General features: G+C 48.2%; 9 protein-coding genes across 9 annotated transcripts; 3 read left to right on the top strand and 6 right to left on the bottom strand.

The window, feature by feature from the left end:
• Positions 1–791: 791 nt before the first annotated feature.
• On the bottom strand, positions 792–1,282 carry LY89DRAFT_163492 (uncharacterized protein). Its single transcript, XM_018205514.1, has 2 exons — positions 936–1,282; positions 792–883 (listed from the first exon to the last, which is right to left on the bottom strand). The coding sequence occupies exons 1-2, from the start codon at positions 1,138–1,140 to the stop codon at positions 834–836; spliced, it is 255 nt and encodes an 84-aa protein (XP_018077338.1). The 5' UTR covers positions 1,141–1,282; the 3' UTR covers positions 792–833.
• A 141-nt stretch (positions 1,283–1,423) lies between these two features.
• Positions 1,424–5,306, top strand: LY89DRAFT_776813 (ARM repeat-containing protein). The gene is made up of 4 exons (XM_018222081.1): positions 1,424–1,544; positions 1,598–3,908; positions 4,096–4,835; positions 4,884–5,306. Exons 1-4 carry the CDS (start codon positions 1,499–1,501, stop codon positions 5,036–5,038), a joined length of 3,252 nt encoding a protein of 1,083 aa, XP_018077337.1. The 5' UTR covers positions 1,424–1,498; the 3' UTR covers positions 5,039–5,306.
• A 33-nt stretch (positions 5,307–5,339) lies between these two features.
• LY89DRAFT_776812 (uncharacterized protein) lies at positions 5,340–7,620 on the bottom strand. The gene has a single exon (XM_018222080.1). It carries the CDS (start codon positions 7,611–7,613, stop codon positions 5,631–5,633), a length of 1,983 nt encoding a protein of 660 aa, XP_018077336.1. The 5' UTR covers positions 7,614–7,620; the 3' UTR covers positions 5,340–5,630.
• A 227-nt stretch (positions 7,621–7,847) lies between these two features.
• On the bottom strand, positions 7,848–9,094 carry LY89DRAFT_679810 (aldo-keto reductase-like protein). Its single transcript, XM_018213941.1, has 4 exons — positions 8,929–9,094; positions 8,867–8,877; positions 8,757–8,814; positions 7,848–8,703 (listed from the first exon to the last, which is right to left on the bottom strand). The coding sequence occupies exons 1-4, from the start codon at positions 8,998–9,000 to the stop codon at positions 7,969–7,971; spliced, it is 876 nt and encodes a 291-aa protein (XP_018077335.1). The 5' UTR covers positions 9,001–9,094; the 3' UTR covers positions 7,848–7,968.
• A 534-nt stretch (positions 9,095–9,628) lies between these two features.
• LY89DRAFT_574047 (uncharacterized protein) lies at positions 9,629–10,875 on the top strand (the record flags this gene model as incomplete). Its single annotated transcript, XM_018208718.1, has 2 exons — positions 9,629–9,706; positions 9,757–10,875. 2 exons carry the CDS (start codon positions 9,629–9,631, stop codon positions 10,873–10,875), a joined length of 1,197 nt encoding a protein of 398 aa, XP_018077334.1.
• A 2,827-nt stretch (positions 10,876–13,702) lies between these two features.
• On the top strand, positions 13,703–15,950 carry LY89DRAFT_635062 (glycoside hydrolase family 76 protein). Its single transcript, XM_018211422.1, has 4 exons — positions 13,703–14,202; positions 14,257–14,324; positions 14,371–15,006; positions 15,062–15,950. Exons 1-4 carry the CDS (start codon positions 14,127–14,129, stop codon positions 15,629–15,631), a joined length of 1,350 nt encoding a protein of 449 aa, XP_018077333.1. The 5' UTR covers positions 13,703–14,126; the 3' UTR covers positions 15,632–15,950.
• Positions 15,951–16,890: 940 nt separating this feature from the next.
• Positions 16,891–17,891, bottom strand: LY89DRAFT_573771 (uncharacterized protein; the record flags this gene model as incomplete). The annotated part of the gene is made up of 2 exons (XM_018208700.1): positions 16,891–17,320; positions 17,398–17,891. 2 exons carry the CDS (start codon positions 17,889–17,891, stop codon positions 16,891–16,893), a joined length of 924 nt encoding a protein of 307 aa, XP_018077332.1.
• Positions 17,892–18,639: 748 nt separating this feature from the next.
• On the bottom strand, positions 18,640–19,748 carry LY89DRAFT_693294 (uncharacterized protein; the record flags this gene model as incomplete). Its single annotated transcript, XM_018216624.1, has 3 exons — positions 18,640–18,753; positions 18,804–19,547; positions 19,599–19,748. 3 exons carry the CDS (start codon positions 19,746–19,748, stop codon positions 18,640–18,642), a joined length of 1,008 nt encoding a protein of 335 aa, XP_018077331.1.
• Positions 19,749–22,510: 2,762 nt separating this feature from the next.
• LY89DRAFT_163083 (uncharacterized protein) lies at positions 22,511–23,554 on the bottom strand. The gene has a single exon (XM_018205513.1). It carries the CDS (start codon positions 23,328–23,330, stop codon positions 22,800–22,802), a length of 531 nt encoding a protein of 176 aa, XP_018077330.1. The 5' UTR covers positions 23,331–23,554; the 3' UTR covers positions 22,511–22,799.
• Between the last annotated feature and the right edge of the window lie 1,745 nt (positions 23,555–25,299).

Genomic DNA, 25,299 nt, shown 5'->3' with positions numbered 1-25,299 from the left:
TGCCTTTGGAACCAGAATATAGGCGTCAATGTCATGATTGCTGACACTTTTGTAGGCCACTTTGAAGACATGAAAGCTACTGTACTTTGGAGAATCCATCTTTTGAATGAAGGTGCTGTAATTGGGGATTTTACCGGGCGAATGTGGTATCTTTGTATTCGGAGATTGATTTCTAAGCCCACTTCCATCGTACGTACAATCTGTTGTCTTATTTGATATCAGACTCTTCAATTACGGACGTAGGATTAAACGCTAATTCGGAAAATGAAGGCTAAAACACGTGACATGTATACTGCCCTATTCTGATTGCAGTAGGATCACTAGACACTTAAGGGATGCTAACCAGATATAAGGACTAAATCTAAAGAACAAGCAGTTGCTATCATGCTTTCAATTTTGCTTTCGATCCTGCTACGGTTCTTCCCAGTTGTCTATCTCCATAGCAGTTCCTAGTATAGACAACTTGACTCATTGAGGATCACCAGGCCCTATCTTGTGCATTATGATTGTTCCATCACTGCCTTTTCCAAAGACGCTCATGTTCAGCGTTTCTTCATAGAACTTGGTTGATCCACTAGCGACCAACAATGTCCATCTCAGTTCTGGCCAAGTCCCCAAGGTCTCGTTCACACACTGTATTAACCACTTGCCTATCCCCTTGCCTTGGTACTCTTTCATTATATAGACATCTGTTACGTAGGCTGTGGAGACACTATTGGCAAATTAGTAGGTGTTTTGCAGGAACATGAAGGAGCCGAGATGGCACTCCCGAAAAGGAGTCCCGAGAACTCGACTCCTAAATGGTACGCAAAAGCAAGGCTGATTTTGACATACTAGTCTGTGACAATTCTTGCCAGGCCAATCTGACGTGGACCAGCTCGACCTTGCGGGTTGTTCAGTGAAAATTCACGTTCGTATTCAAGAGAAATGCTTACCAGCAATATCTGAGGACGAAGATGGCAACTCGTAAACACCAAAGCACAATGAATTATCCAACATCTTCTTCAAAAGTGTCTCGTCAATTGCCTTGACCCAATGCATCATATCGGAATCAAACGCAGCATTGACAGCAGCTGGCTGTATCAACGAAGGGTTGGTAGAGATGAGAAGATTATCTCGGTACCATTCTGAAGACGCCATCTTGAAGGCAAGAACGTGAAGATAGTATTCGAAAATCAATCGCGATTCGCTGTGAAATTGCAGGTTATAATATTTTAAAGACAATCAACAAGATGTTATCAATTTATATGTTAATTGTCTGTGAGTCACTGGACCATTGGAGGTAATCATGATTGAAGGGCGTTTGATCCTTGCGTTCTTAGTGAAGCGAGAAAATACCGCTAACCTAAAAGGCACTAGGGCTTCGTGCCAGCGCGTTTTCAAAAATATATTTTTTCGCAAATCATTTGCGTCCACATCTTCGTGCCCAATGTGAACAAAAGACTCGAAGATTCCCCCAAACGAGCTTTTCAAGCTACATTGCACACGGTAATCAGCAATGGAGCAACAAAAGTTCCTCGAGCTCTTAAAGAGCGTCCAAGTTCGTATGTTAACGCGTCTTCCATGCGTCCAAGTGATATAGCTAATATGTTTACAGCCGATACCGAGCAAGTAAAGGCTGCTACCACCGAGCTCAGAAAGATCTATTACCCCCATCCCGAGTCTCTTCTCTGGCTCCTCCATATCCTTACGTCGCACGACGTCCCCGAAATTCGCCAACAAGCTGCTGTCGAAGCCCTCCGCTTAATCTCTAAGCACTGGGTTGCCTTGCCCGCAGACCAGAAGCCTGCCATCCGACAACAGTTGCTCGACAGTACGCTCGCCGAGGAGAAGCCCCTTGTCCGACACTCGACAGCACGAGTTATTGCTGCTATCGCCGGCATCGACCTTGAAGATGGCGAATGGGGCTCCCTGCCAAGTCTTCTTGTTCAGGCTTCCACATCTAAGAAAGTTTCGCATCGTGAAGTGGGAGTCTACATTCTGTTCTCTTTGTTGGAGGTCGCCGGTGAATCCTTCGAAGACAAGATCCCAGGTTTATTCTCGCTCTTCAATACAACCATCAAAGACCCAGAAAGCTCGGAAGTTCGTACCAACACCTTACTTTGTCTGAGCAGAGTTGCTATGTTGATTCAACCGGACGAGGATCCAGAGAATCTCGCGCGCTTCATCGAGATTTTCCCCAGCATGGTCGCTGTCTTGAAGAGTGCCGTGGACGAGAACAATGAGGATCGTGCTATGCAAGCTTTCGAAGTATTTCAGACCTTGCTTGGCTGCGAATCTGCTTTGATCAATAAGCACTTTAAGGACCTCTTGACCTTCATGATTGACCTGGCTGCCAACACAGACATTCCGGACGAGTCGAGATCTCAAGCCCTCTCCTTCTTGATGCAGTGCGCAAGATATCGCAAGATGAAAATCCAGGGCATCAGGGATATGGGAGAGAATCTGACTTTGAAGAGCATGCAAATTGCTACTGAAATTGATGATGACGAGGATGAGGACGAGGTCACTCCGCATAAGTCTGCGCTTGGTCTTTTGGACCTCCTCGCCACCAGCTTACCTCCACGACAAGTGATCGTCCCCCTTTTGAAGGCCTTACCACAATACGTCAACAGTGAGAACCCAAAATATCGTCAAGCTGGCATATTGGCTTTAGGAATGTGTGTCGAGGGAGCTCCAGACTTCATCGCAACTCAGCTTGATAATCTCATGCCTATTGTATTGAAGTTATTGAACGACCCCGAGATCAGTGTTCGAGGTGCAGCTCTCAACGGTGTCGCCAGACTTGCCGATGATCTTGCAGAGGAGCTATGCAAGCATCACACAGAACTGGTTCCAGCATTACTCAAGAATCTTGATGCTGCCAGCGTCCAGGCGACCAGTGAAGCTGATCAGGAGAAGAATCTCGATATCCTTAAGGCTTCTTGCAGCGCTTTAGACTCTGTCACTGAAGGCATCGAGAAGGATGTCATGATCACCTACATCCCTGAGCTCATTCCTCGTCTAGGTAGATTGCTCGGTCACCCTGATCTTCATGTCAAAGCAAGCGCTGCAGGTGCAATGGGATCAATTGCCGGCTCTGCTGAAGATGCGTTCTTACCTTACTTCGAGACCACCATGAAGGCTTTGTCCGAATACGTCACAATCAAGGACAGCACGGACGAGCTTGACCTTCGCGGCACCGTTTGCGATGCAATGGGTAGTATGGCAACGGCTGTAGGACCAGTGGCCTTTCAACCATATGTTCAACCTCTTATGCAAGCCAGCGAGGAAGCTCTGCACCTGGGCCATCCAAGATTGAGGGAGACTAGCTATATTCTGTGGAGTACTTTGGCCAAAGTCTATGAGGAAGAGTTCACACCATTTCTCGAGGGCGTTGTTAAAGGTCTCATGGAGAGCTTGAACCAAGAGGAAGATGATCTTGAAGTTGAGCTTGGAGAAGAGGCTAAAGACTTACTGGGCCAGGAAGTCATTATTGCCGGCAAGAAGATCAAGGTCGCTTCCGCTACCGATGTTCCGGAGGATCTGGACGAGATGGGAGATGACGAGGACGATGGAGAGTGGGACGATCTCTCAGCCGTCACCGCCGTTGCGATGGAAAAGGAGGTTGCTGTGGAAGTCCTCGGTGATGTTCTGTCGCACACCCGCAAGAACTTCGTACCCTACTTCGAGAAGGCTGTTGAGGTCACTGTGGGTCTGGTAGAGCACTCCTATGAGGGCGTCAGAAAGGCCGCTATTGGCACCTTGTGGCGTGCATATGCCTGCCTCTGGGGCTTAATGGAGGACCACACCGGCGAAAAGTGGACACCTGGATTACCATTGAAGTCACAACCATCTGAAGAACTACTCAAATTGGGTGAGGTGGCCGCGGCTGCTACTCTTTCCGTTTGGGATGACGAAGTTGATCGGTAAGCTACTACTTTCTTGTCCTTTATCCCCCATGAAATGATGAACAACATGACGTTATACCCAGCTCACTCAGACGCACAAGTTGCGAATGCTGCGAACGCGTAATCAAATCTGATCATATTCCAACCGTTCTTGTCAAAGTTGATAGTTGCAAAGTTACTCTTGCTAACAAGAATATTTTTCCAGGGCTGTCGTCACAGATATCAACAGAAATATCGCCGCCACTCTCAAGCTCTGCGGACCTGCTATCTTGACCCAGGAGAACTTCCTAGAGCGCACTACAAGTGTGCTTGCTGCGATCATCACCAAGACTCACCCCTGCCAACAGGACATGGGCGACGATGATGACCATGAAGGCATGGAGGAGGATGAGTCGTCTGAGTATGATTGGCTCGTCATCGACACTGCTCTGGATGTTATTATCGGATTGTCCAAGGCGCTCGGAGAACAGTTCGGTGAAATCTGGAAGATCTATGTGAAGCCAATCATGAAGTTCGCTTCTTCACCAACCACCTATGAGCGCTCAACTGCTGTTGGTGTCATTGCAGAGTGCACAAGAAACATGGGCAGTAGTGTTACCCCATACACCAGCCAACTTCTCAAGCTTCTTCTACACCGTCTCTCTGACGAGGACCCAGAGACAAAGTCTAATGCAGCCTATGCTACTGGTCTCCTCCTCTACCACTCCACCGACTCTAGTGCTTACCTCCCAAGCTATAACACCATCCTCAGCAAGCTTGAGCCACTCCTACAAACAAGCCATGCGAGAACACTAGACAATGCATCCGGTTGCGTCTGCCGTATGATCATGGCTCACCAAGACAAGGTTCCTGTAGATGATATCCTACCTGTTCTTGTTGACCTTCTTCCATTGAAGGAGGACTACGAAGAAAACGAGCCTATCTTCGACTGTATTGCCGGCTTGTGTAAGTGTTCCTTCTCTTTGGTATGCACAATTTCTAACAGTCTGATAGATCACCACCAAAACCAGACCATCCTCAGCCTTACTCCGAGATTCATTCCTGTCTTCCAAGCCGTCCTCGGCGAACCTCGAGAGCAGTTGGATGATGCTACACGCGCTAAGGTCGAAGCCACAGTCAAGTTTATTCAATCGAAAGGCTTGGCTTAATTCAGGGTTATGAAGTACTGATGGTCTTGCCTAAAAACAACAAATGGCCTCTTGCAATGATTGATGACTGAACGATAATGCATGGGAATGGATGGATAGACTTGTCAAGCTGCTGATATATATGCTTTGACTGAAAGTTTATGGGCTGCAGCATGTGGGTGGCAAATTTGCTCTGTTAGAATTCTTGTTTTTAGCATACCCCGAGACCGTAGTCATTCAGTCTGCATATTTCACTATAGAGTGAACAATGAAAAATATTGAAGAACCGTACTTGCGACAACTCATCTGTGATGATTGAATGATTGCTTTGTTGCTACTGCCGTTACTCGACAATGAAATGCTACGGGTATCTTCCTCACCATGCGACAAAGATGTACTCCAACGCCAATAGGAATCCCATCCAATGAATATGCAACCTATCCCGCAATGCAACAAATGCCACAGTACCAAACCAATGCTCGCCGTCCCATGCTTTCTTTCCCTCCCTATGCAACTCCTCCAAACCATGCTATGACTAGGTTCTATATACGAAATGCAACGCAATGCAATGATGTCCCAAATAATGTCGGACCATAACAAATCTCAAAGAAACTCAACATAATGCTAGCAATTCTTGCGAGCAACCACTGAACTCATCATCTCCATAATCCGTAGCTGTAGACTTGACTCTTTTCAAGGTCCGTTTGGTTTGCTGTGGCCGTGGCGTTTCCTTAAGTAGCACTTTCTGTGTCTCCAAACCGGCCAGCTTCTTACTCTCTCCGATAGCTTTCTCTAGCATCTTCTGTTCTTCGTCCTCAAAGAAATCTCCAACATCGAAGTCTCCGTAATCCGTCGCCGACTGCTCTTTCCGAAGGCTCGGTGGTCCCTTTGATGATGCGGACTTGACATGCTTAGGTGCAGATATCTTGCTCTCGTGTAAAGCTGCTTGTAAGATATCCTCTTCCTTCTCTTCGAAAAAGCGACGTGCTCGTGGGTTTTGATGCGCTGGAGGCGCTATTTGCGCTATCTGCGCGTTCTGCGCGTTCTGCGCATTTGGCGCATTTTGCGCGGTAAGCGGCACAAACGCCTCACCCGAGTATTGTCCTTTTAATCCTGTACATGTAGCAATCTTACTTGCGTCGAGTGCAGCTTGACAGAGATCTTCTTCCTTTTCTTGGAAGAAGCGAGGCTTGTCTCGAGATGTCGGACGTGGTGGTAGAAGAAACTTCGGTTGTCCTGCTTTCAGTTCTCTCGCAGTCTTTGGTGGTGGTGCTCGACTAGGGGTGATGATCTCTTCAAGATCCTGAGGAGTCAGCACAAGATCCTGCGTACAGATCAAATCCTCGAAACGATTATTTATCATTGGCTTCTGTGGGCCCAGCTCCTGAGCGATTTGGGTATTTGACGGGATGTCATCAACGTCTTCGAGCAATTCTCGAACCTGTTGACTCGGGCTTGGGAAGAAATCGTCTAAGTGGTTTTCCAGAAAAGCTTGAGTTGATGAAGGTGGCATGTAGGGAGCTGATCTAGAAGTTACCGTATTAAGATTCTGTCGAGATATCAGAGGCTTCACAGGCGGAGTTGCGAAGGACATGGAGGGCTTTTTGAGAAGAAGTCGAGGTGGAGGCATGTTGGTTGAACGTTCCAGTAATGCGGGCCTGCTGTTTGATTGGGGTGCATTTCTAGTCTCTGTGACTCTCTTAGAATTCTGACCCTCAGTGTTACATCGATTTAAATTCAATGGTGAAGGGGAAAGCTCGTTGTTTGCAGGCTTCAGAGGTCCCAGAATTGGTGCTGACTGGACGAGGGCGGCTGGCTCCGAAGCATATGATCTGGACGCTGCTTCAGCTGCTTCTGATAGCAGTTTCGTCGTGACCAGTTCTGCAAGGTTTTCCTTCTCGAATAGAAGCCTGTCTTCCGTCTTCTTTTTGAATGGTGGCTCCTGAGAAGCATCAAGGCTGTATGGTTTACATTCGTCCCAGTTCTGCTTTTTCTCTGGGGAAGGTGGTAATGAAAATCCATCTCTCAATGAGGCAGCAGAACTGTCTATCTTCTCAAGGGCCGATTGTGACAATGTAGGGAAATCGCCAAACTCGTCTTCTGAATCGTGGTCAACTGCAACTCGTTTTGCAGGAGGTTGTAATTTGTCCTTAGGTATAGATCCAGCATTGTCATCATCGTCCGAGATCTCATCCTCCTCTTCCTCCTCGACATCCTCCATCTGCTGCCAGGATCGCTTTTCATTACTGTCGCCTCTCACGAACCTCGATATGGTAGGTTGACTGGCACGAACAAATCTGCTGGGCTCAGGCAGACCCAGTTTCTTCCGAGCTTCCCTCTCTGCCAATGCCTTCGTAGCTTTCTTGTCCCTAGCAGCTTTCGTCTTCGCTGCATTCCTCTCCTTCTCGTGCTCTTTCCTTATCCTCTCGAGCTCTGCTGCATCTCTTCTGCGCTGCTCAGCTTTCGAGATCTTAGTTCCTCTCTGCGCTTGCTGGTATGCTTTCTTGGCAGCTTTGCTGGTCATAGGAGGTCTGGATGCATTTTGCTTGACAAGAGTCGTTGGTACAAGCTCGAAAGTCTTCTGTCGACCTGTCATTGTCGCAACATTGGGGCGTTGCGATCAGAAATGAAGAAATACACCTCAAGCCTCTTCCTGCAAAGTCCCACAATTTTGATCAGCGATCTGCGATTGGACGGGCGGACGCGTCGACCGCGGCGGGGTAAATATTGACAATGTCAGATGAAAAGGAACGTGAACAAACACTTTACGTTTGTTTTGTCAGGTTGAAATAATGATCTCCGATTCGAAATTTTCATTTGTGAACCTATGGGTTGCTATGGGACTCGAGAATGGAAGGTACCGAGACAGCGTCAATGTCTACGAACCCGTGATCAAATTGCAATGTAAAAGCTACGTACAGCACTATCTACGTCTACCATTCTCGTTCTCTCTATTGCTCGAGAGGGGCCACTGTTGGATCCCAGCACACAGGCGCATACTCTGTAGTCTCCAGTGTCTTCATCTCCTCTGGGGTAAGCTCGAAGTCATAGACATCCGCATTTTCCACGATTCGACTTGGAGTGACGCTCTTCGGGAGAGGAACGAACCCCTTTTGTAAGCTCCATCGCATCAGAATTTGAGCTGCAGTCTTCCCATGCTTCTTCGTCAGAGGTTCAAAGACCTTTTCTTCCATCCTCTCTCCTCGAACGAGGGGGGAATATGCCTCAACAACAACTTCGCGCTTCTGCAACCACTGGACGATATCAGGACGCGGGAGCCATGGATGAAGCTCGTATTGTCCCACGCTTATCACACCACCCTTTCCCTTTCCTCCTCTCTCCTTTTCAAGCTCTTGAATGTATTCCTCCATCTCATCTAGATGCTGAACACCGTAGTTGCTAATGCCGATGCTGCGAATCTTTCCTTCCTCGACAGCCTCAACTAAACCTTTCCACGCACCCTTACGAGCATTACGGCCTCCATAAGGAGCGTGAATGAGCATCAAGTCGATGTAATCGAGACCTGTCTCCTTTAAAGTCTTCTCCACCTGGGCCTTTGTGTTCTCGTAACTGAGACTTCGAGCTGGGATCTTGCTTGTGAAGAAGATCTTCTCCCGTGGAATGCCAGACTCTCGGATCGCCTTGCCGCAAGGAGCTTCATTGCGATATGCAGCCGCAGAGTCCACCTAAGACAGTATCAGCATTGAGACTGGATTAATCTGCATTATTGACCACATACATGACGATAGCCAGCCTGGAACGACAGCTTCGTCACATCTTCACAAACATCTGCAGGACTGTTTATTCGTTAGCAAAGTATAAGCCCGGAACAGTTCATTCAATGCGTACGTCTGGTAAACCTAGGTACCGTTAGCTTTCAGCGATGCCAGTGACCCACATAAACTACTCACACCATAGCCAAGTAGTGGTATTTCAAATCCTGAGTTCATGCGAACCGTCGAATTGATTGTAATTGGCGCCATTCTGTTACTGTGAAGTCCTGCCGATCAGTGACCGAAGTTCTGCTTTGTGATGTGAAATTAAGAGTCTCTGAGACAACACAAAGTGGGATGCGGTTTTTAAATGTACGAAATCGCTTGATACACCATCTGATACGCCGCACAAGAGAATTGTGACATACGAGTGTACTGAGAATTCTGTCCAATGATTTGGAAGCTGGTGCTGAACCTGTTTTAATCTCGATATCAGGCTTGTTCTCATTACTATAACTTTTTTAAATTCATTGCTTCCATTTTACCCGCTGATAGACCAACATCTTCAAGAAAGAACGAATGCGGGGATGAGGGGCAACTGACGTCATGTGATTGTTTTGTTCCTGGTCCAAATGAAAATGTTTGGACTCTGCACTAACATTTTCAGTCGACATTTGAATATTTTTAGAATATATACTCTCAAGGCGAAGATACCATGTCCACTTTCCTTTTCAAAAATACCATCCCATACATACTCCCAGTGTCCAGGCAAAATTTGCAACAAATCTATTCGCAAGCGGACGACAACTCGGTGAAATAGTTCCAGCCAGCTCCACCCTCCACAAAAAAACAAACAGTAAATTTAACTCAGACAACCGCTGCTGAGAATTCTGTCAAGATGCTTCTCAAAAAGCAAAATATTGAGCGCGATGGCTCAGGCACAATAACGCTCTTTCCAGAAGAACCAGAGGATATGGTCAGTCCACTGCCTCCCAGCTTGTCACTCAACTAACACTGCAACTATAGTGGCATGCCTATAACCTCATTGCAGTCAATGATCTCCTTCGCGCTTTCGCTATCCGCCGAGTTACCACCGAATCCAGCACAGGAACCACGAAGTCTGAGAGAGTCCATACCCTCCTTACCATAAGAGTCACCGGTCTTGATTTCGATCCCCAAGCTGGACAACTGCATGTCAGCGGACGGGTGACGGAGGAAAACAAGTGGGTCAGGGTTGGCGCATTCCATACACTCGACATAGAACTAAGAAGGGATTTTACCCTCGAGAAGAACGAAGGATGGGACTCTGTGTCGTTGGATGTCGTGAAAGAGGCTATACGGCAAGATAAAGAAGGCGTAGTTCCTGCTGTTGTCATGCAAGAGGGCATCGCGAACATATGTCTCATCACAGAGCATCAAACGGTACTCAAGCAACGAGTCGAGACTGGTATACCGAAGAAGAGGTCTGGAAGGTCAGCAGACCATGATAAAGGCATGGTTAGATTTTACGAAACCCTTCTGGATACATTGAAGCGGCACATCGATCTCGCTCAAAAAAGACCACTACTTCTTGCAAGCCCAGGCTTCACAGCTGCTGGTTTCAAAAAGTATATCATCGATGATGCCACTCGAAGGGGCGAGAAAGCAATAATGGCCAACAAGGACAATTTTCTAGTGGTTCACTCTAGTTCTGGGCATCTCCATAGTTTGAACGAGGTCCTAAAAAGCTCCGAAGTTCTGAACAAGCTAAAGGATACCAAGTATGCAAGAGAAACTCGCTACATGGACGACTTTATGGCTTTGCTGCGGCAGGATGATGGCAGAGCATGGTATGGTCCTACGGAGGTGGAAAAGGCTGTCGAGAAGGGTGCTGTTGGTCGAGGCGGCGGGGTGCTACTTATCAATAATTCACTCTTCAGAAGTCAAGAAATTGGCGTAAGAAAAAGATGGGTAGCTTTAGTCGACAAGGTCAAGGAGGAAGGAGGAGAGGCGAGAGTGCTTAGCAGTGATCACGAGAGTGGGAAGAGGTTGGAGGGTCTTGGGGGTATTGCGGCGATTTTGACATTTCCATTGGAGGATTTAGATGATGAAGAAGGTGAAGGTGAAGCCGTCGAGAATGGGGTAGATCACGAAGCTGTGATATAAATTGAATATTTCCCCAGTCCTCCCTTTCACTATGACGTTGTTGATTAGACAAATTCCTGATGTGACTTGGTGTAGTCGAGTTTTGAGAGCGGTGCAAAATTCTTCATGCATCGAAGTACCTGGACACAAGAGCATTACACTGTTTATGTCAGGTTCTAATGATGGAAAATGTAAGCAGTTTTCATGGATCACAGCATGAATGATCATTATGTGAGGCTCTATTCCCATGTTTTGTGTAATATCAAAATCGAGTTCCAGGATTGGACATTCAAAGGTTTGTTGTTGTCAACCGCAAATCGTACAATCACTCGCAAACTGTGCGTGTTTGAACTCCAATCATTATTTATACTCTATGGAAATCGAGTTCTGAAGCCGGACAATGAATCTGTGGATTGCAAAATGAGTGTAAACTGTGAGCGTTTAAAAGCGGATCCCATTTTCTAATTATGTCAAGCTCGAGTCCGATGGATAGATTATCATGAATCTATTGCGAGATAATCTACTTTTGATCCTCTGGCACCAAGAATTACACAGCTTTGTAGGGCGATCCCGGACAACGGTATCGGAATTGAGTAGGGTTATATTTTGGACTATGTTTTGGTTTGTGGGAGTGAGGAAAAAGACAATTGGAAGAGCGTTAAGACTTCCACCATACATGGAGAGCTGATAATGGAAGAAAGTAGGGCATGGGCATTATTATTCCGTCCACATGCAGTGTGCACTCTCACCATTGCAAGCATAATCAAGGGAGTGAGAAGGTGAAGTCGAGATAGAAAGGGGGCTCGCTTGTACTCGCTAAACTTGCTCAGAACCATTCCATGACGGAAACATCCTTATACACTTAAAGACTTTGGAAATACCTTTTGCATTGAAATGAAGAGTAGACATGCAACATTATTCATCATGTGATAGTCGCTGCAAGCCACTCTAAGTGTAAATAACATCCTTCACCGCAGATACTTTCAAGTTCAATTACGGGGACAGTTCAAGTCCAGGTTCAAGACAGCATATTGATGAAAATTAAAACTAAATAATGAAATGAGAGTAAGAAGTAGAAGCCCTTATAGTAACTATTTGATTCAGACCGAAATATATCACGTAACTTTAAGTCGTGACAAACTCTCACAACACCTGAGAGGCCCACAAGCTCCGGCACATTCTGGTGAAAATTTACGAGCCACAGTAAGCAACGCCGGTGCCGCACTAAGTCGAGAACATCATTAGTCTAGTTTGGAGAAAGTATTGTTTGCAAGACTCACATATCCCCATTGACTACAACACAGGCCGGCAGCACAAGGTCCTCCAGTCCCACAATTGGCCGGAGGAGGAGTGGGACAATAGCCGTCTCCCACTCCGCAGAAACCGTATATCGAGCAACATTCTCCAGTTGGGCAAGTCCCCCCAACTCCACCAGTGCATGATCCTACTTGACCTGGCACTGTCTTAGCATATACGACCTCGAAAATGGAGATGATACCTACAGTAGTCTGGACCAGTCCCGCAATAGTCATATTGCGAGCAACATAGACCAGCAGCACAGGGAGTAGTCGCACAGGAACCGGTTTGCCTGTTCACCAGCTCAAAGAAGCTGTGAATAGGGTTACCGTTGGAAGAGCGAAACAGGGCAGCAGAAGCCAAGATCGTGAGAAGGTTGAAAATCTGCATTTTTGAGATAAAGAAGTAAATATTCGGATAATTTTGGTGATTTGACTAGACAATTGGTTTCCACAAGCTGAGTGATCTCTAAGTCCAAATATAAGACGATCCTCTATCTTATATGGGAATATTCTGAAGTGCGGGGTTCTTCACAATACGAGAACATTGCTTTCAAACTCTTGGCTTTCTGATAACAAGGCACATGATTGATGAGTGAGATGCAGCCATCATCAGATAATGCTGATAAGTTGGCTACACTATGAGGGGAACCTAGAGTTTTCCTACCCGGAGCATCATTTCTAGCCTTCTTAGCAGCCACCTGATGATAGTCTCCGACTTTCCGGTGCAGCCGTGGTGTGATCCATCCCATAGCATGCCATCGAAAGAAAGCAGGTCCATATGCAGCAGCAGAGAATATGAGTTGCATTGCAGTAAATCGATCAGCTGCATGAATCGACCAAAAAGGACGCTTGCAGCTCACAGGCGGACCCGTGCCCCCGTGAGGAGAGTTTTGGTGACAACACTTGTTATATCAAGTACCGACTATATAGCGGTAACAAGGAACATAGTACAAAGCTCGTAGTGCTCAAAGGTATCTGAAGAAACATATAGCGGGGTAACACATGATAATCATGAGATGGTGGTCATGCATAAACATTCGTCAGCGACATGCACTTGCCAAGTACCAATGTACATTTTGCTGATGGATGCAGCAAGTCACCGATGACCAGAGATGGGAATATTGGAACGGTTTGCCATGACTAAGGTTCATAGTCATTCTCATGCATCGAGATATTCTGAAGAAGCAAAGAAATACAAATACATGAAAGGAGAAGAAGCAAGTATCTAAAAATAGATATCATTCACGTGGTCCGGATTCATCCACCTTGTCAAACTCCATTTTTTCTCCAAACAAGCTTTTGTTAAGCTTTCAGCAATTCTTGGTCCTTTATACACCTCCCTCTGTGCCAAGTCATGACATTTTCTTCTTTTCTTCACTCTTACTTCATATTTATTCACGAGTGGTGGCGGTGCTCCAGCGGCTGACGATACGTATGCTCGCTGCTGGCCGAGGATGAGGTCCGAGGGGGCTGTGTATCAGCCTTGACACCATACGAGTTTCGAATCTCGTGTTGGCTCAGCACAACCCCTGTGAAGACATCCCCAACGCAGCAACGTCTGAAATACAGGCACTCTAAGGTTCGAGAAAGGTTAAGTTCGTTTCAATTTTTCCATCTTTCATTTCCGTGGCGAGCTGGTACGTGCTGTCTTTCCTCTGATCTCCGCACTCCACGAGTCCACAGAGACCCATCATCTCCTCTTCCTTTTACGAGCTTAATTCACTTGGGACTACAACTCTATTTCGGGCTGCCAAAGTCTTTGGTTCCTTTCTATCCTGGAGATTCGTACTGTCATTATTTCGCCTACACTGTTTCATTCACATCTGACGTACCCTTTGACAGGGCCTTTTAATCATCCTTCGGTATTTACACTTCGCCGGATTCCTTCGCAGACCTCGATCTACTTCACTCTTGTTTCCCATCCATCTGGACCTCTTCCACTTCCATTCCTTCACCAACAGACATAATATCATAATGAAACTCAGTCTACTATGGCCAACGCTGCTGGTTCCGGCTGCTACAGCTCTAACGGTTGACACAACCTCTGCCGGTATGGATCACATACTCTTTAAGTAAAGTACAGTGCTGACGTCTTGTTTTCCAGAATCTCTAAAAACGGCTGCGAGCACAGTCGCACAAGGCTTGATGAAATTCTACACAGGAAACAATCCCGTACGTCCGAACATTTCATCTCAACAACTCAATCTGACATTCTTAGGGTGACACTCCAGGCACATTACCGCCTCCGTACTTCTGGTGGGAAGGTGGCGGTATGTTTATGACGATGGTTGATTACTGGTCCAAGACGAACGACTCAACGTATAACGACATAGTCGAGCAAGCATTACTATTCCAAACCGGCCCAGATAACGATTACATGCCACCCAACCAGACCAAGGATGAAGGTAATGATGACCAAGGATTTTGGGGAATGGCAGCAATGCTAGCAGCCGAGACGAATTTCCAAAATCCACCGAAGGGACAACCACAATGGCTTGCTCTCGCACAGGCAGTTTTCAACGAAATGGCGTCAAGATGGGATGCAACCACTTGTGGAGGAGGGTTGAGATGGCAAATCTTCACATTCAACAATGGTTTTACGTACAAGAACAGCATTGCCAATGGTTGTTTCTTCAACTTGGCTTCCAGACTTGCACGATATACAGGAAATGCCACTTATGCTCAGTGGGCCGAAACGATCTGGGACTGGGAATCATCTATTGGCTTGATCGATAGTAGCTACAACATCTTTGATGGCTCTTCAGATGTACAGAATTGCACCGTTATCACGAAACTCCAATGGACATACAATGCGGGGATTTACCTTCATGGAGCTGCAAATATGTACAACTATGTACGTCCCCTACCGGTTTCGTACAGAATAGAATGAAGCTAACAAATAAATCCAGACATCAGGTCAATCCCTGTGGCAAGGACGAGTCGACGGCATCTTGAAAGCCTCCAGTATCTTTTTCACCAACGATATTATGGAAGAACAAGCTTGTGAGAATGTGAATACCTGCGACACCGATCAACTTTCCTTCAAAGCATACTTCACACAATGGCTCGCGGCAACCTCTATTCTCGCGCCCTTCTCCGCAGGAACAATAACGCCCTGGCTCGCTGCCTCCGCCACCGCCGCCGGTCTCCAATGCGGAACTGGAACCTGTGGATTCAAATGGACGGCTGGCGCCACGTATGATGGGACCACCGGAGTCGGGCAACAGATGAGTGCTCTGGGTGCTGTCCAGAGTGCGTTGGTTCAGGTTAAGGGCGAAGCGGTAGCGGTACCCGTTACTAACTCTACTGGAGGAACGAGCCAAGGAGATGCGAGTGCGGGTATCACGCAGCCAAGTACAGGCATGATGGACGCAACTACACCGGCCACGACTGGGGAGAAAGTTGCAAGTGGGTTCTTGACGCTTGCTGTTGTGGGTGGTGTTATTGGGGGAAGTGTATTCATGGTTCTGGAAAGTTGAGAAAATATGGAGAAGCATTTTTGTTTTTATGGTGGGGCATTTGATTATTGTATGCATTGGATTGGTGTTGGAGTTCTGGGAAGAGCATGCTTTGAATGCATGCTGGATCATGGGATTTGATATCCGCCTTACCTTGGCAAGTTTGTGGCCAAAATTATGATTTCAAGTGTACAATAGAGAAGTCAATGCATTGACACATATCTCTATCGTTCTATAGATATATCTACATGTCAAAACATCACTCGAAGATTGATGCCGTAATAAGTGTAGAAATTTCGTCGAACATTCACTTGAAAATTCCTGCAAAAATCCTCTCCATAGAATCTTTGTAGAAAGAATCACACCTACAATTACAAATCAATACACCTCTCGAGATTATGTGCTAGAATTTATATAGGTTAATCCGGAGACATTAAAAATAAGAATTATCGTTACACATAGCACCTCTAGCAAAGGCAAGATAATCTTTACCAAGTACTTAAATAGCTTTCGAATTGGCTCCCACGGACGGACAACTGGTTATCTGTTGCACATCGCACATTCGAAAACAAGATCTCTCTTTGACGAGTGCTTAAGGGGCTTCAAAGTCGGGTTTCTGCCAGGAACATGAGTGAATATTTTTGTTGCACATCGCAATACTTTCTCGGGGACCGATGTTGGGCTTGTCGGTCATGCTTGTCAGATGACTGACTACCTAAGTCCAAAATATCAATTGTCTGTACTCGTAGGTAGTTTTGTAGGAGTGATGCACTCATCTATTGTCAGTAATTAACAATACACTTGTTCTGCTTCAAAGCAGGTCTGATCTGTCATTAATTATGCATGGTTAATGCTGAGATGGATTACCATTCCAGACCTAGACTTATAGTTCAGATGGAACAAAGAATACTATGATCTTGGCTCACCTGGTATCTTGATCTTATCAGCCGAGAACATGTATCGTTGATCGACGTGATTCCAAGGATCGTCCACTCCTCAATGCAGTGGCAAACCTACTCGTCAACTATGGTGTCACTTATGATGATCAGTAGTGGCATTGCTGTAGATCTTGTGTGAAGATTGCTTGCTGGGGTGAGGTGACATCCGGATGATTCAATTGTGCTTCAGATAAACTACAATTTGAAGCTCACTTAGTAATTGAGATAACAAACGAGGAGTCCAGGTTTCGATATACCGGGTCTCATTGTATGTCTCTGGTTGGGATTTTTTTTCGCGGGATTGATTTCGTAGTAGCTATATGCCTGTAGTACTTTAAGAAGCTATATACTTTCGATTCGACCTACCATTGAAGTATTACCAAAACTATCGACAATCTTCACTCCAGTAACTTTATCATGTTCCTCATCCATCACAACTCTATACTTCTCACCAGCATACAACGGGCTTGTGGCCCGATAAGTTATTTTCTTGGGGAAGACCTCGCCACCTCTGATATCTCTCCAGAAGTTGACCATATTGATCAGGTTCAATGGCCCGTGAACAACCAAGTCTCTGTGACCTTCAACTTCTCTGCACCATTCTCTGTTGTAGTGTATCTTGTGGCCATTGAAAGTTAAGGCTGAGAATCGGAAGAGAGTGACAGGAGTTTGGGTAAAGTCTCGAGTGTGTTTGCCATCTGGCAGAGGAACCTCGGGTGGTCTCGAGGCAGGAGCTTGCGGTATTGTGATTTCGGGTCGAAAGATCCAGTTCCTATCCATATCTCCATCAGTGTACATGCTCTACAGAAGCAAGCATGCAAGACTCAACCACAGCATAGCAAGTCCTACCTTCGATCGATCAACGCAACTCCATGCTCGTTCTCAAATGTCTTCTCTACGCCAACCACCACCATCTCCTCTCCTGCTCTTGTCTTCTTCCCTTCTGCAGACGTCAACTTTGTAGTCTCCGTAACCTCTTGCCCGACTTTTAATCTGTTTTTATCACCCCCAATCCATTCCAGCTCTCCGCCAGCCCACATCCGTCTCGTGAACGGCCGCGGCGGGTTGAACGTGGTATCGGTGCCATCCGCTCCCAATTCCTCCTCGACCTGGGCCGGCGTGAAGTAGGCTAGATGCCAGCAAGCAGGTAGCGGTGTGCCATTCTCCGGCACGGTCCTCGAAAGCTCAGTTCTCGAAAGCGTAGCGGAGAATCGCTGCAATTGATTCGCATCCAAGAGTTGTGTTTGCTTGTATGGAGGAAGGGACTGGGACTTGGACAGGAATTGAGACGCAGTTGAGGCCGCAGAGCTGGAGCTGTAGAGACGCCTGAATGTGCACGACATGATGGAGCATTGAACGCTCTGTTGGACAGGGCATTCCGGGTCCAGAGCATGATGGCAGACGTTGGAGCCAAGACTCTGGCTGCGGGGCCTGTCATCTCAACTCTGAGATCGCGCGCACGGTCATCGACGGACGTTGTTGCGAAAGAGGCTTCTTATTTCCGCTGCTTGCCGAGGTGCAACCCTCCTAAGCTTAAAATAAGCGCTCACCCCCTGGCAGCTTTTAGCGAAAATTACCCTTGAGCGTGCTTCGGCCACCTAGAGCCCGGCGCATGGACAATTGCTTGATTCGATTGCTTGACACCAAGCGGATTCAAAACTTGTCACAGAGTGAAACAACAACCAAGAGCATTCGAGCAAGAATCATGTTTCTGGATGAACTTTTGAGACTCGGGATAATATCAATCGCAATGCGAATAGTAATCGCAGTTTTTGGGGGTTCCTAGCTAATCGTACAATACTACTTGCCGCCACTCGACTCGACCTCAACCGCTACCCGGAAAAACGTTTCATCCCCAAATATCAAACCGCCGCACACCCAGAAACAGAAGAAGCACCCGAAGAACCTTGAAACATTCACCCCCGGTTCATCCCATCAGCTCGTTAGACCATGACGTTCGTCCAGACTCCCTCCACGCCTTCCTGTGACACCCCAACTCCCACCGTTTTTGATTTGCCCTAGAGTGAAAATTATCCGCCTTCAGTCATTAAAATCTTGTAGAAAAGAATTATTAATTCATGAAGTGATTTCTTATTCGCATCTCTGGCCCATCTCAACACCGGCCATGACAATGTCGCGAGTTTCACGTCTCTCTTCCATGCGCTTGATCATTTCTCGCTCCTTGGGGCTGCGTGGGCTGGCATCCTGTAGATAATTAGTCATAATTTCTAAATCAACAGAATGAATAAACGTACAATACCCAACAATGCAGAGATGCTGGTGGCATTGCTCTTGTTCTCCTGGACGGGAGTTGGCAATTGGTGCATGGGCTTCGTGTTGTAGCCTTGGTATGCACCGCTGCGAATAGTCTGAGTGTCTGGTGAGACACATGGAGTAGGAGGTGCATTGGTTGCGATTCCTCGCTTCCATGTCTCCTCAAGCAAGAGGGGTGATGCACCTGCACCGTACTCGGCAGCGATGACGCCCCAGAATGAAGCACGGTGGGCTTCATAGATGTGGCGAAGACGCTCCTTGTCGACGTTGGAGATGTTCAATTGGTTGGTGGCCACGTCACAGTCAAGACGAAGAGGTGCTGCCGAGTCCGAGAGAGCACGACGAGGTGGAGATGGCTTGGGGAGAATGGCCACTGGGTGAGCAAGCGTTCGGGGTGGGCTGTTGGAGCCGGAGCGATGAAGAAGGGTCGAAGCAGAAGGAAGCTGAACATGGACCGGTGATTGCGGAGAGTAGGAGTAAGTGGGAGGAGTGACAGGTTGCATGGCGTGCTCGTTGATGGGCGATGGCATGGAAGCTTGCATAACGGGAGAGTGCATCACGGAGCCAGCATTGGAAGAGGTGACAGAGTTGGTACGCTTGCGGCGGTTGCTCCCGTGAGACAGCTGGTGGTAATGGAGGCGGCATGCCAACTCGGTCTTTTTCAGATGAGCGGCGATATGCTTGTATGGCATCTTTTGGAGACGAGTTTGCAGAAGATAAACTTCCTAATTGCCCTGTCAGTCTATTGTTCTTTCAAACCAAACATATATCCATACCTCATCCTCGCTCCAAGCCCTGCCTCCGCCAGTCGATGCCTGCTTTCTGTTCTTCTGAACGCCGAAGTCGTGTCGGTTAATGGCATCGACTGGCGAGTAGTTGGATTGTGCCACATGGGCGGATGTATTCATCTGAGTTGGTGTAGACATGACGGTCGTTGATCGTGAAAGAATCGAACAAAGTAAAGCTAATATATAAAAACTTGATAGTCCAGCAAGTGACAAGAATCGAAGTGTTTATAAAGGGCAGTCCGGGGCTGCGATAGAATGTAGACTTTCTTTCGAAGAAGTGCGTTGATGAGTGTAAAAGTATTGATATGAAGAGAATGGAATAAAGTTAAACAACGCAATAACTACAAAAGAATGTAAGCAGCCAATCCAGTTGGGCAATAAAAGAGAGTGATTATTAGCTGCGGGAGCGTAGTCGACGTCGAGTGTAGGAAGAGAGAAGAGAAGAAAAGAAGCAAGGTGGCGGCGTGAGATCATATATGAATCCATGGCCTGCATAGGATCATCTGGAGTATCCTGTTCCCGTTGAAGGTCACGGCCGTGCATACTTTCCTCTGAAGTTTTGCTGGGGGGTGTGTAGGTGTGGCCGATGTTCTCGAGGGTTTCTGATTATGCATGGCTTGATTTCATATCTCCATTGAGATCCCCTCTTTCATCCCGTTTCTCTTCATACTGGCGTTTCTTGGTGACCAGGATGCTTGTTTGAGATCGCAGGGTGTCAGGTCTGAAATGTCACGGCTTCCATGGAGCTTCTTCTGCCACACGCCCTACCAGTGGGTGGGTAAAAAGAGACAGTGAGACTCGGAACTATGCGTCAGCTTGACGGATGCCCAGATCGTCGAGGAGACAATCAACAATAGGGACGGACTGCATAAGAACAAGTGCAATTGTGCAACACGCAGAAAATAAGATTGAGAAGTGTCGTTCCTTTCTGCGGAGAGCGGTGGAGGCGGTCACGATGGGAGCCCTGGCAGATTCGAAACCTCGCTTAACAAGAAAATGTTTGGACTTTGGCTACCGCTGCTGCTGCTGCCTTCTCCACCACATACGAAGTACGGTCATCGTCCTCCAGATCCGCGCTGCAGGCAAGCAAGCACTGTTGAGCTGCTGCTGGCCATGGTCGTCCAGGTGAAGAGAGAAGTCAAGGGAGGGAGGAAGGGGACAGCGCAAAGACCAGCCAACCAACCACGCCCAGACAGAACTGACAGCCAGACCAGACAAGACATGACATGCCAAGCTTGCAAGCATCAAGGCTCCTCCTCCGTCCGGACCTTAAACGACGAAAAGCTTCATGGCTCAGGGACCAGCGCTCCAGGGATGCATCCCCTCTCTCCCCTCCCCTTCCTCCTCAGCAGCAGCGGTCGAGCCACCTCCAAGGGCTTTAATTCCAGATCGTCCATCCTGATTGGGGTGGCCGCACCGCGAGCTGCACGATTGACACCGTGATCAGATGGCAAACACCGCGTCGCTGGCACCCTCTGGACGGCTCTGCCAGGTCCCGGCCAGCGACGTGAGTGGCTCGCAGCGCGGCGCTGTTTCGCTCTGCCACCTACACGAAGCACAACTAGAAACAACAGAGGATATATTAAGAAACATCCCCAAGATGCCAAACGAGCATGCGTACCCGCACCCGCTCCGGAACCGAGCAGAACGAGTACTGTAGCCCTTCTAGCGGCCAAGATACCGAGTCTGAATCACGTCCCAAGTATCGTGGAAGAATAGGACGACCGACGGATGCTCAGCAGCGTGAAGCCTCAGGTCTTGTGTCATGATTCGAACGGCTTTAGACTCCAAAGTGCAAAGTCGGCGCGCATGATTGTGGGGAAAGATGTTCCAGAGGCCATCCGCCGTGCTGTTCTGCAGCTTCGTCTCATGGTTGTTCTTGTCGTCGAACCAGCGACTGAAGAAACACGTTGAGATTGCTGGGTGTTCGGAAGGGTGAGGAACCGTTCGTCCACTGCACTGGCGAACCCTTCTTGATCAGGCCATCCCATTCGGACTTTTGCCTCACACCTTAATCTGCAGCAGCCTTACAGGTTCCGAGCAACCTGGATGCTAACGGCGTTGATCAGATAGATCTGAAGGCGAATCCCAACTGTTCTGCACGAAAACATGGGTTTCCCATTGAGCCGCTGGAGCAAGATTTGCGCATGTGGCGCAGATTCGCTAGACCCTCAAACGCAGACTGTTCCACAGACTCACTCAACACACATGGCATTATGATCCTCTCTTTACCGCCGTCAGAGAATCCGCAAATTGTTGGTATCGATGAGCGCAGGATGACGACTTTCGGGGAGCAACAAGGTTGTGTCTATGCGCTGTGTTTGATCCGATCATGACCACGTCGTGCACGCGGTGGATGGATTGTTTACTCCTGTGTTTCCTCTTGTCCCATAAGTGGTGGGGGGTTTACTTCCTCCGTCTGTCATCCATTTGGGCGATCCGATGTTGTGAATCCTCCGCAAGGCGTGGCAAGAAACAATGTTTTTGTTTCGAAACTTGTCTGGCTTCGAGCCCACCGTTGTCAGAAGCTCTCGGAAGTAACTCATCCGGCCTGGCCCTGCGCAATCTGAAGGTGGAGGAGAATGAAAGCTTTTATTTTAAGCACGTGTGACTACAGTTCCAATGTTTCGTTCATCAAGTGACGACCTCAGCATTTAGCTTGATTCGAGCAGGTCTGTCTACGAATTCAACTACTACATTGTGTCAAAATGGCCATCGTCAGCCCTATAAATATACAGCAGAAGTCAATTAAGGGAAGTCCCAGTTTCTATTCACAGAGATAAGATGAATATCGCCGCATTTCACAGCCAGAGTCAACATTTCGATCGTCCTAATCCTGCTGAGCGAGTTTTAGAAATGTATCCGTCGTGTCATCAGCTCAACGACGAAGCAAGAACACACACACCATGATGGAAGAGGAGGATGAGATGGCGGTCAGTGTTTCACGCTTTCCGTCAGACTGGAAACAGAAATCTAGGCAGTTTGCGCCTCGTTGTGCGATTTTTCTCGCTTGTTCGTATCGAGCACTAACATAAATGCTACTTCCTTATGCCGGTCATGATGTCCTCCTAGATAGTACATGCCTCATTCTAGATGATGGCCTTGACAGATGATAGATGACTTGTGTGTGAAATTTCCCAAGACGGTCGACACAAGACGGCCTACAGCCATACAGCGGTCTTGACGAGGTCACTTCCAGTAAAACGAGATGAGACGAGTCTCCCCCCCCCCCCCCAGCGTATGAAACATGTTTCTTCGGCAGTGTTCTTCAGTGCAAGGCGTGTCCCGAACACTGTGGAAATTGTCACTAATTTCCAGACGAACATCAAAGACACCTGCATTGGCCATGTTTGCGGCATTTTGTAGTTCATCTCGGGAGTGCAGCCCATTTTCACGGGCCAGAGCAGGGACCATCTCGGCCCGGGCGTGATCAGACGCAAGCCTCCAAATCCTTTTCGGCAGCACTGTGACTAAAGAGCTACACAGATGGGACCCTGTGCTCGGGAGGAGTCGAATACATTTGTAAATATTTGTCCCTTGACAGCTTATCGTCCAATCACCCGAAGGATCCTCGAGACTCATGGATCTGTATCGACGATCCCACTGCCCGGCAAAGAGCCCCAATTCAATCTTGCGCCTGCCTCTCCGGGAGTCGCTGATGGAGTCATGGTGCTGTTCCCGCCAGTACCTCGGAGCTGCGTTGAGATGATCTCCTCTCATGCTGGCTTTTCCGTGAGCTTGCAGACCGGGTCAGATCAATTCGAGTCCAGGGTACCAGTAAATCGAATGGCGATCTAGCTCAGCCACTGTCCTCAGAGGGGAAGGACATAAGTGCTGGCATCAATTCATGATGTCAACCTGGTCGACCTAGGACGGACGCTGTACTGTAGTACTCGTGGCTGCAATTGACCTCGCCAGCAGCAGGACGGTTGTTGTGTTCGCATCACTGTCTCTCCTCGACTCGAGAAGGAGCCGACGCAAAAGAGTGCGCGGTGCATGGGGACTTTGGAAATAGCATCATAAGACGCCACACATACCCACGACGGATTATTCAAGACATCGTAATCACAGCTCGATTTAGACTTTGAAGTGAGCCAGGACACTTTTCGCGGTCTGCGGCGCAGGATCGCAGATTCGATGCTTGTCTTCTGCCGCATCAGAGACAGCAATGAGAGAGAGGGACGTCGTTCCTCAGCAGGAGGTCCGTCCGAGTCTCCCAAACGGTGCAAAGGTACATGGAGATACTTCAAGCGGATTCACCCCATGCCTCACGGATGCTGGATGGCCCATACCACGAATCCATGATGCTTGGCGTGCCTGCTTGCCTGCTGGGCTGCACGTCTCGTCGAAACCGACTAGCACCGATGGGATGGGAGGGCGACTTGCGAGTGCAACGGGAGCACAGATGCTGTTCTTTTTTTTGCTGCGCTCCCGCTGGAAACGCCCGTTTCTTGTTGGTCGTCGGCAGCAGCGCGCAACATCAAGATTGCAACAATATTATTTTAATCTTGGACGCAAAGGCAAGGCAAGGCACCGTCCATCGCCAGCACGTAACTTCAGCGTGCGCGTGTCACGCGGCGGACGTGCAATCTGGGTGTATTCAACAGGGCAGCCTCGACCTCCCTCTGATCCAAGCATGCAAGCCCCCTTTCATGCTCCAGGACAGCTTCGTAGAGTAATAAATGCAGGGCTATCTTTACCCCGCCATTTTGAGTTGCGAACCAGGCGCGGCCCTGGTCGTAGGGGCAGGTTACGGTAGGCTACGCTGGGCTAGGGTAGGCTCGTGCTTTGGATGTGCAGCCACTACTTCTCGATCATCCATTTTGGATGGGAACAACAAACCCAATCATCCGCTCGTACCGCAGCTCATCGATGCAAGATACTCGAAGAAACTTACCATGACCGACAAAACCCAGGCAAAGGACGGCGCTACTCACCGAACGGGATGCGCTGGAATGCAACAAGGTCGCCTCCACCTCCACTGAGACGCCCCCATCGTGTAGCTCCTGGGTCAGATGGAGTCCCATCATCACTGATGCGAACAGCGGGGATGCATTGCATCGAGATGATAGCGTTGCGACCCCCGCTCTCGCCTGGACACTCATCTGCAGAGCATGGCATGGCATGGCATCGCATCGATATACCAGCAGCTAAGCATGAGCATGAGCATGAGTTGGAGTAACAGCAGCAGCAGCAGTAGAGGAGAAGCAAGAGTACGCATGCTGTTTCGTTTCATGCCATGCGGAGGAGACACACATGCCTCACTAGGACTTCAATGTCCCCGTCTGACTGAGGACGTCTTTCCTGGGGGCGCTTTCGACGGCCGCCACAGTTTTCCATGGCCCTTTCCCATCAGAGGTAACACAAGTCTAAGTCAAATTGCTGAGCACCGGCTTGGGACTGGTGATCCTCACTCTCTCCCCAGGAGCCCTAGTTTACCATTACCACCCACACCTCTCATCCCCTCGCTCATCTACAGCTCGAAGCTTGCAAGTGCTTCCGGCCCCCGCATCCTGCAATTCCTCCCCCGGACAGGTGCCTTTCGGTTCCTTGCCTGCCGCTCAAGACGAGTACGGGACGCTACGCTACGGCTCGAAGTCAAGTTCCCGCAAAACACATCATAGAGCGAGAGCGAGCGGTACGTCTTGCCTCTTGCTAACTACGGCGATGACAAGTCGCGGGTCTGGCA

This window comes from Mollisia scopiformis, assembly GCF_001500285.1.
Source record: "Mollisia scopiformis unplaced genomic scaffold LY89scaffold_2, whole genome shotgun sequence".
NCBI lineage: Eukaryota > Fungi > Ascomycota > Leotiomycetes > Helotiales > Mollisiaceae > Mollisia > Mollisia scopiformis.
Note: the sequence above shows the minus strand (reverse complement) of the source record. Positions and strands in the feature narration are given on the sequence as shown.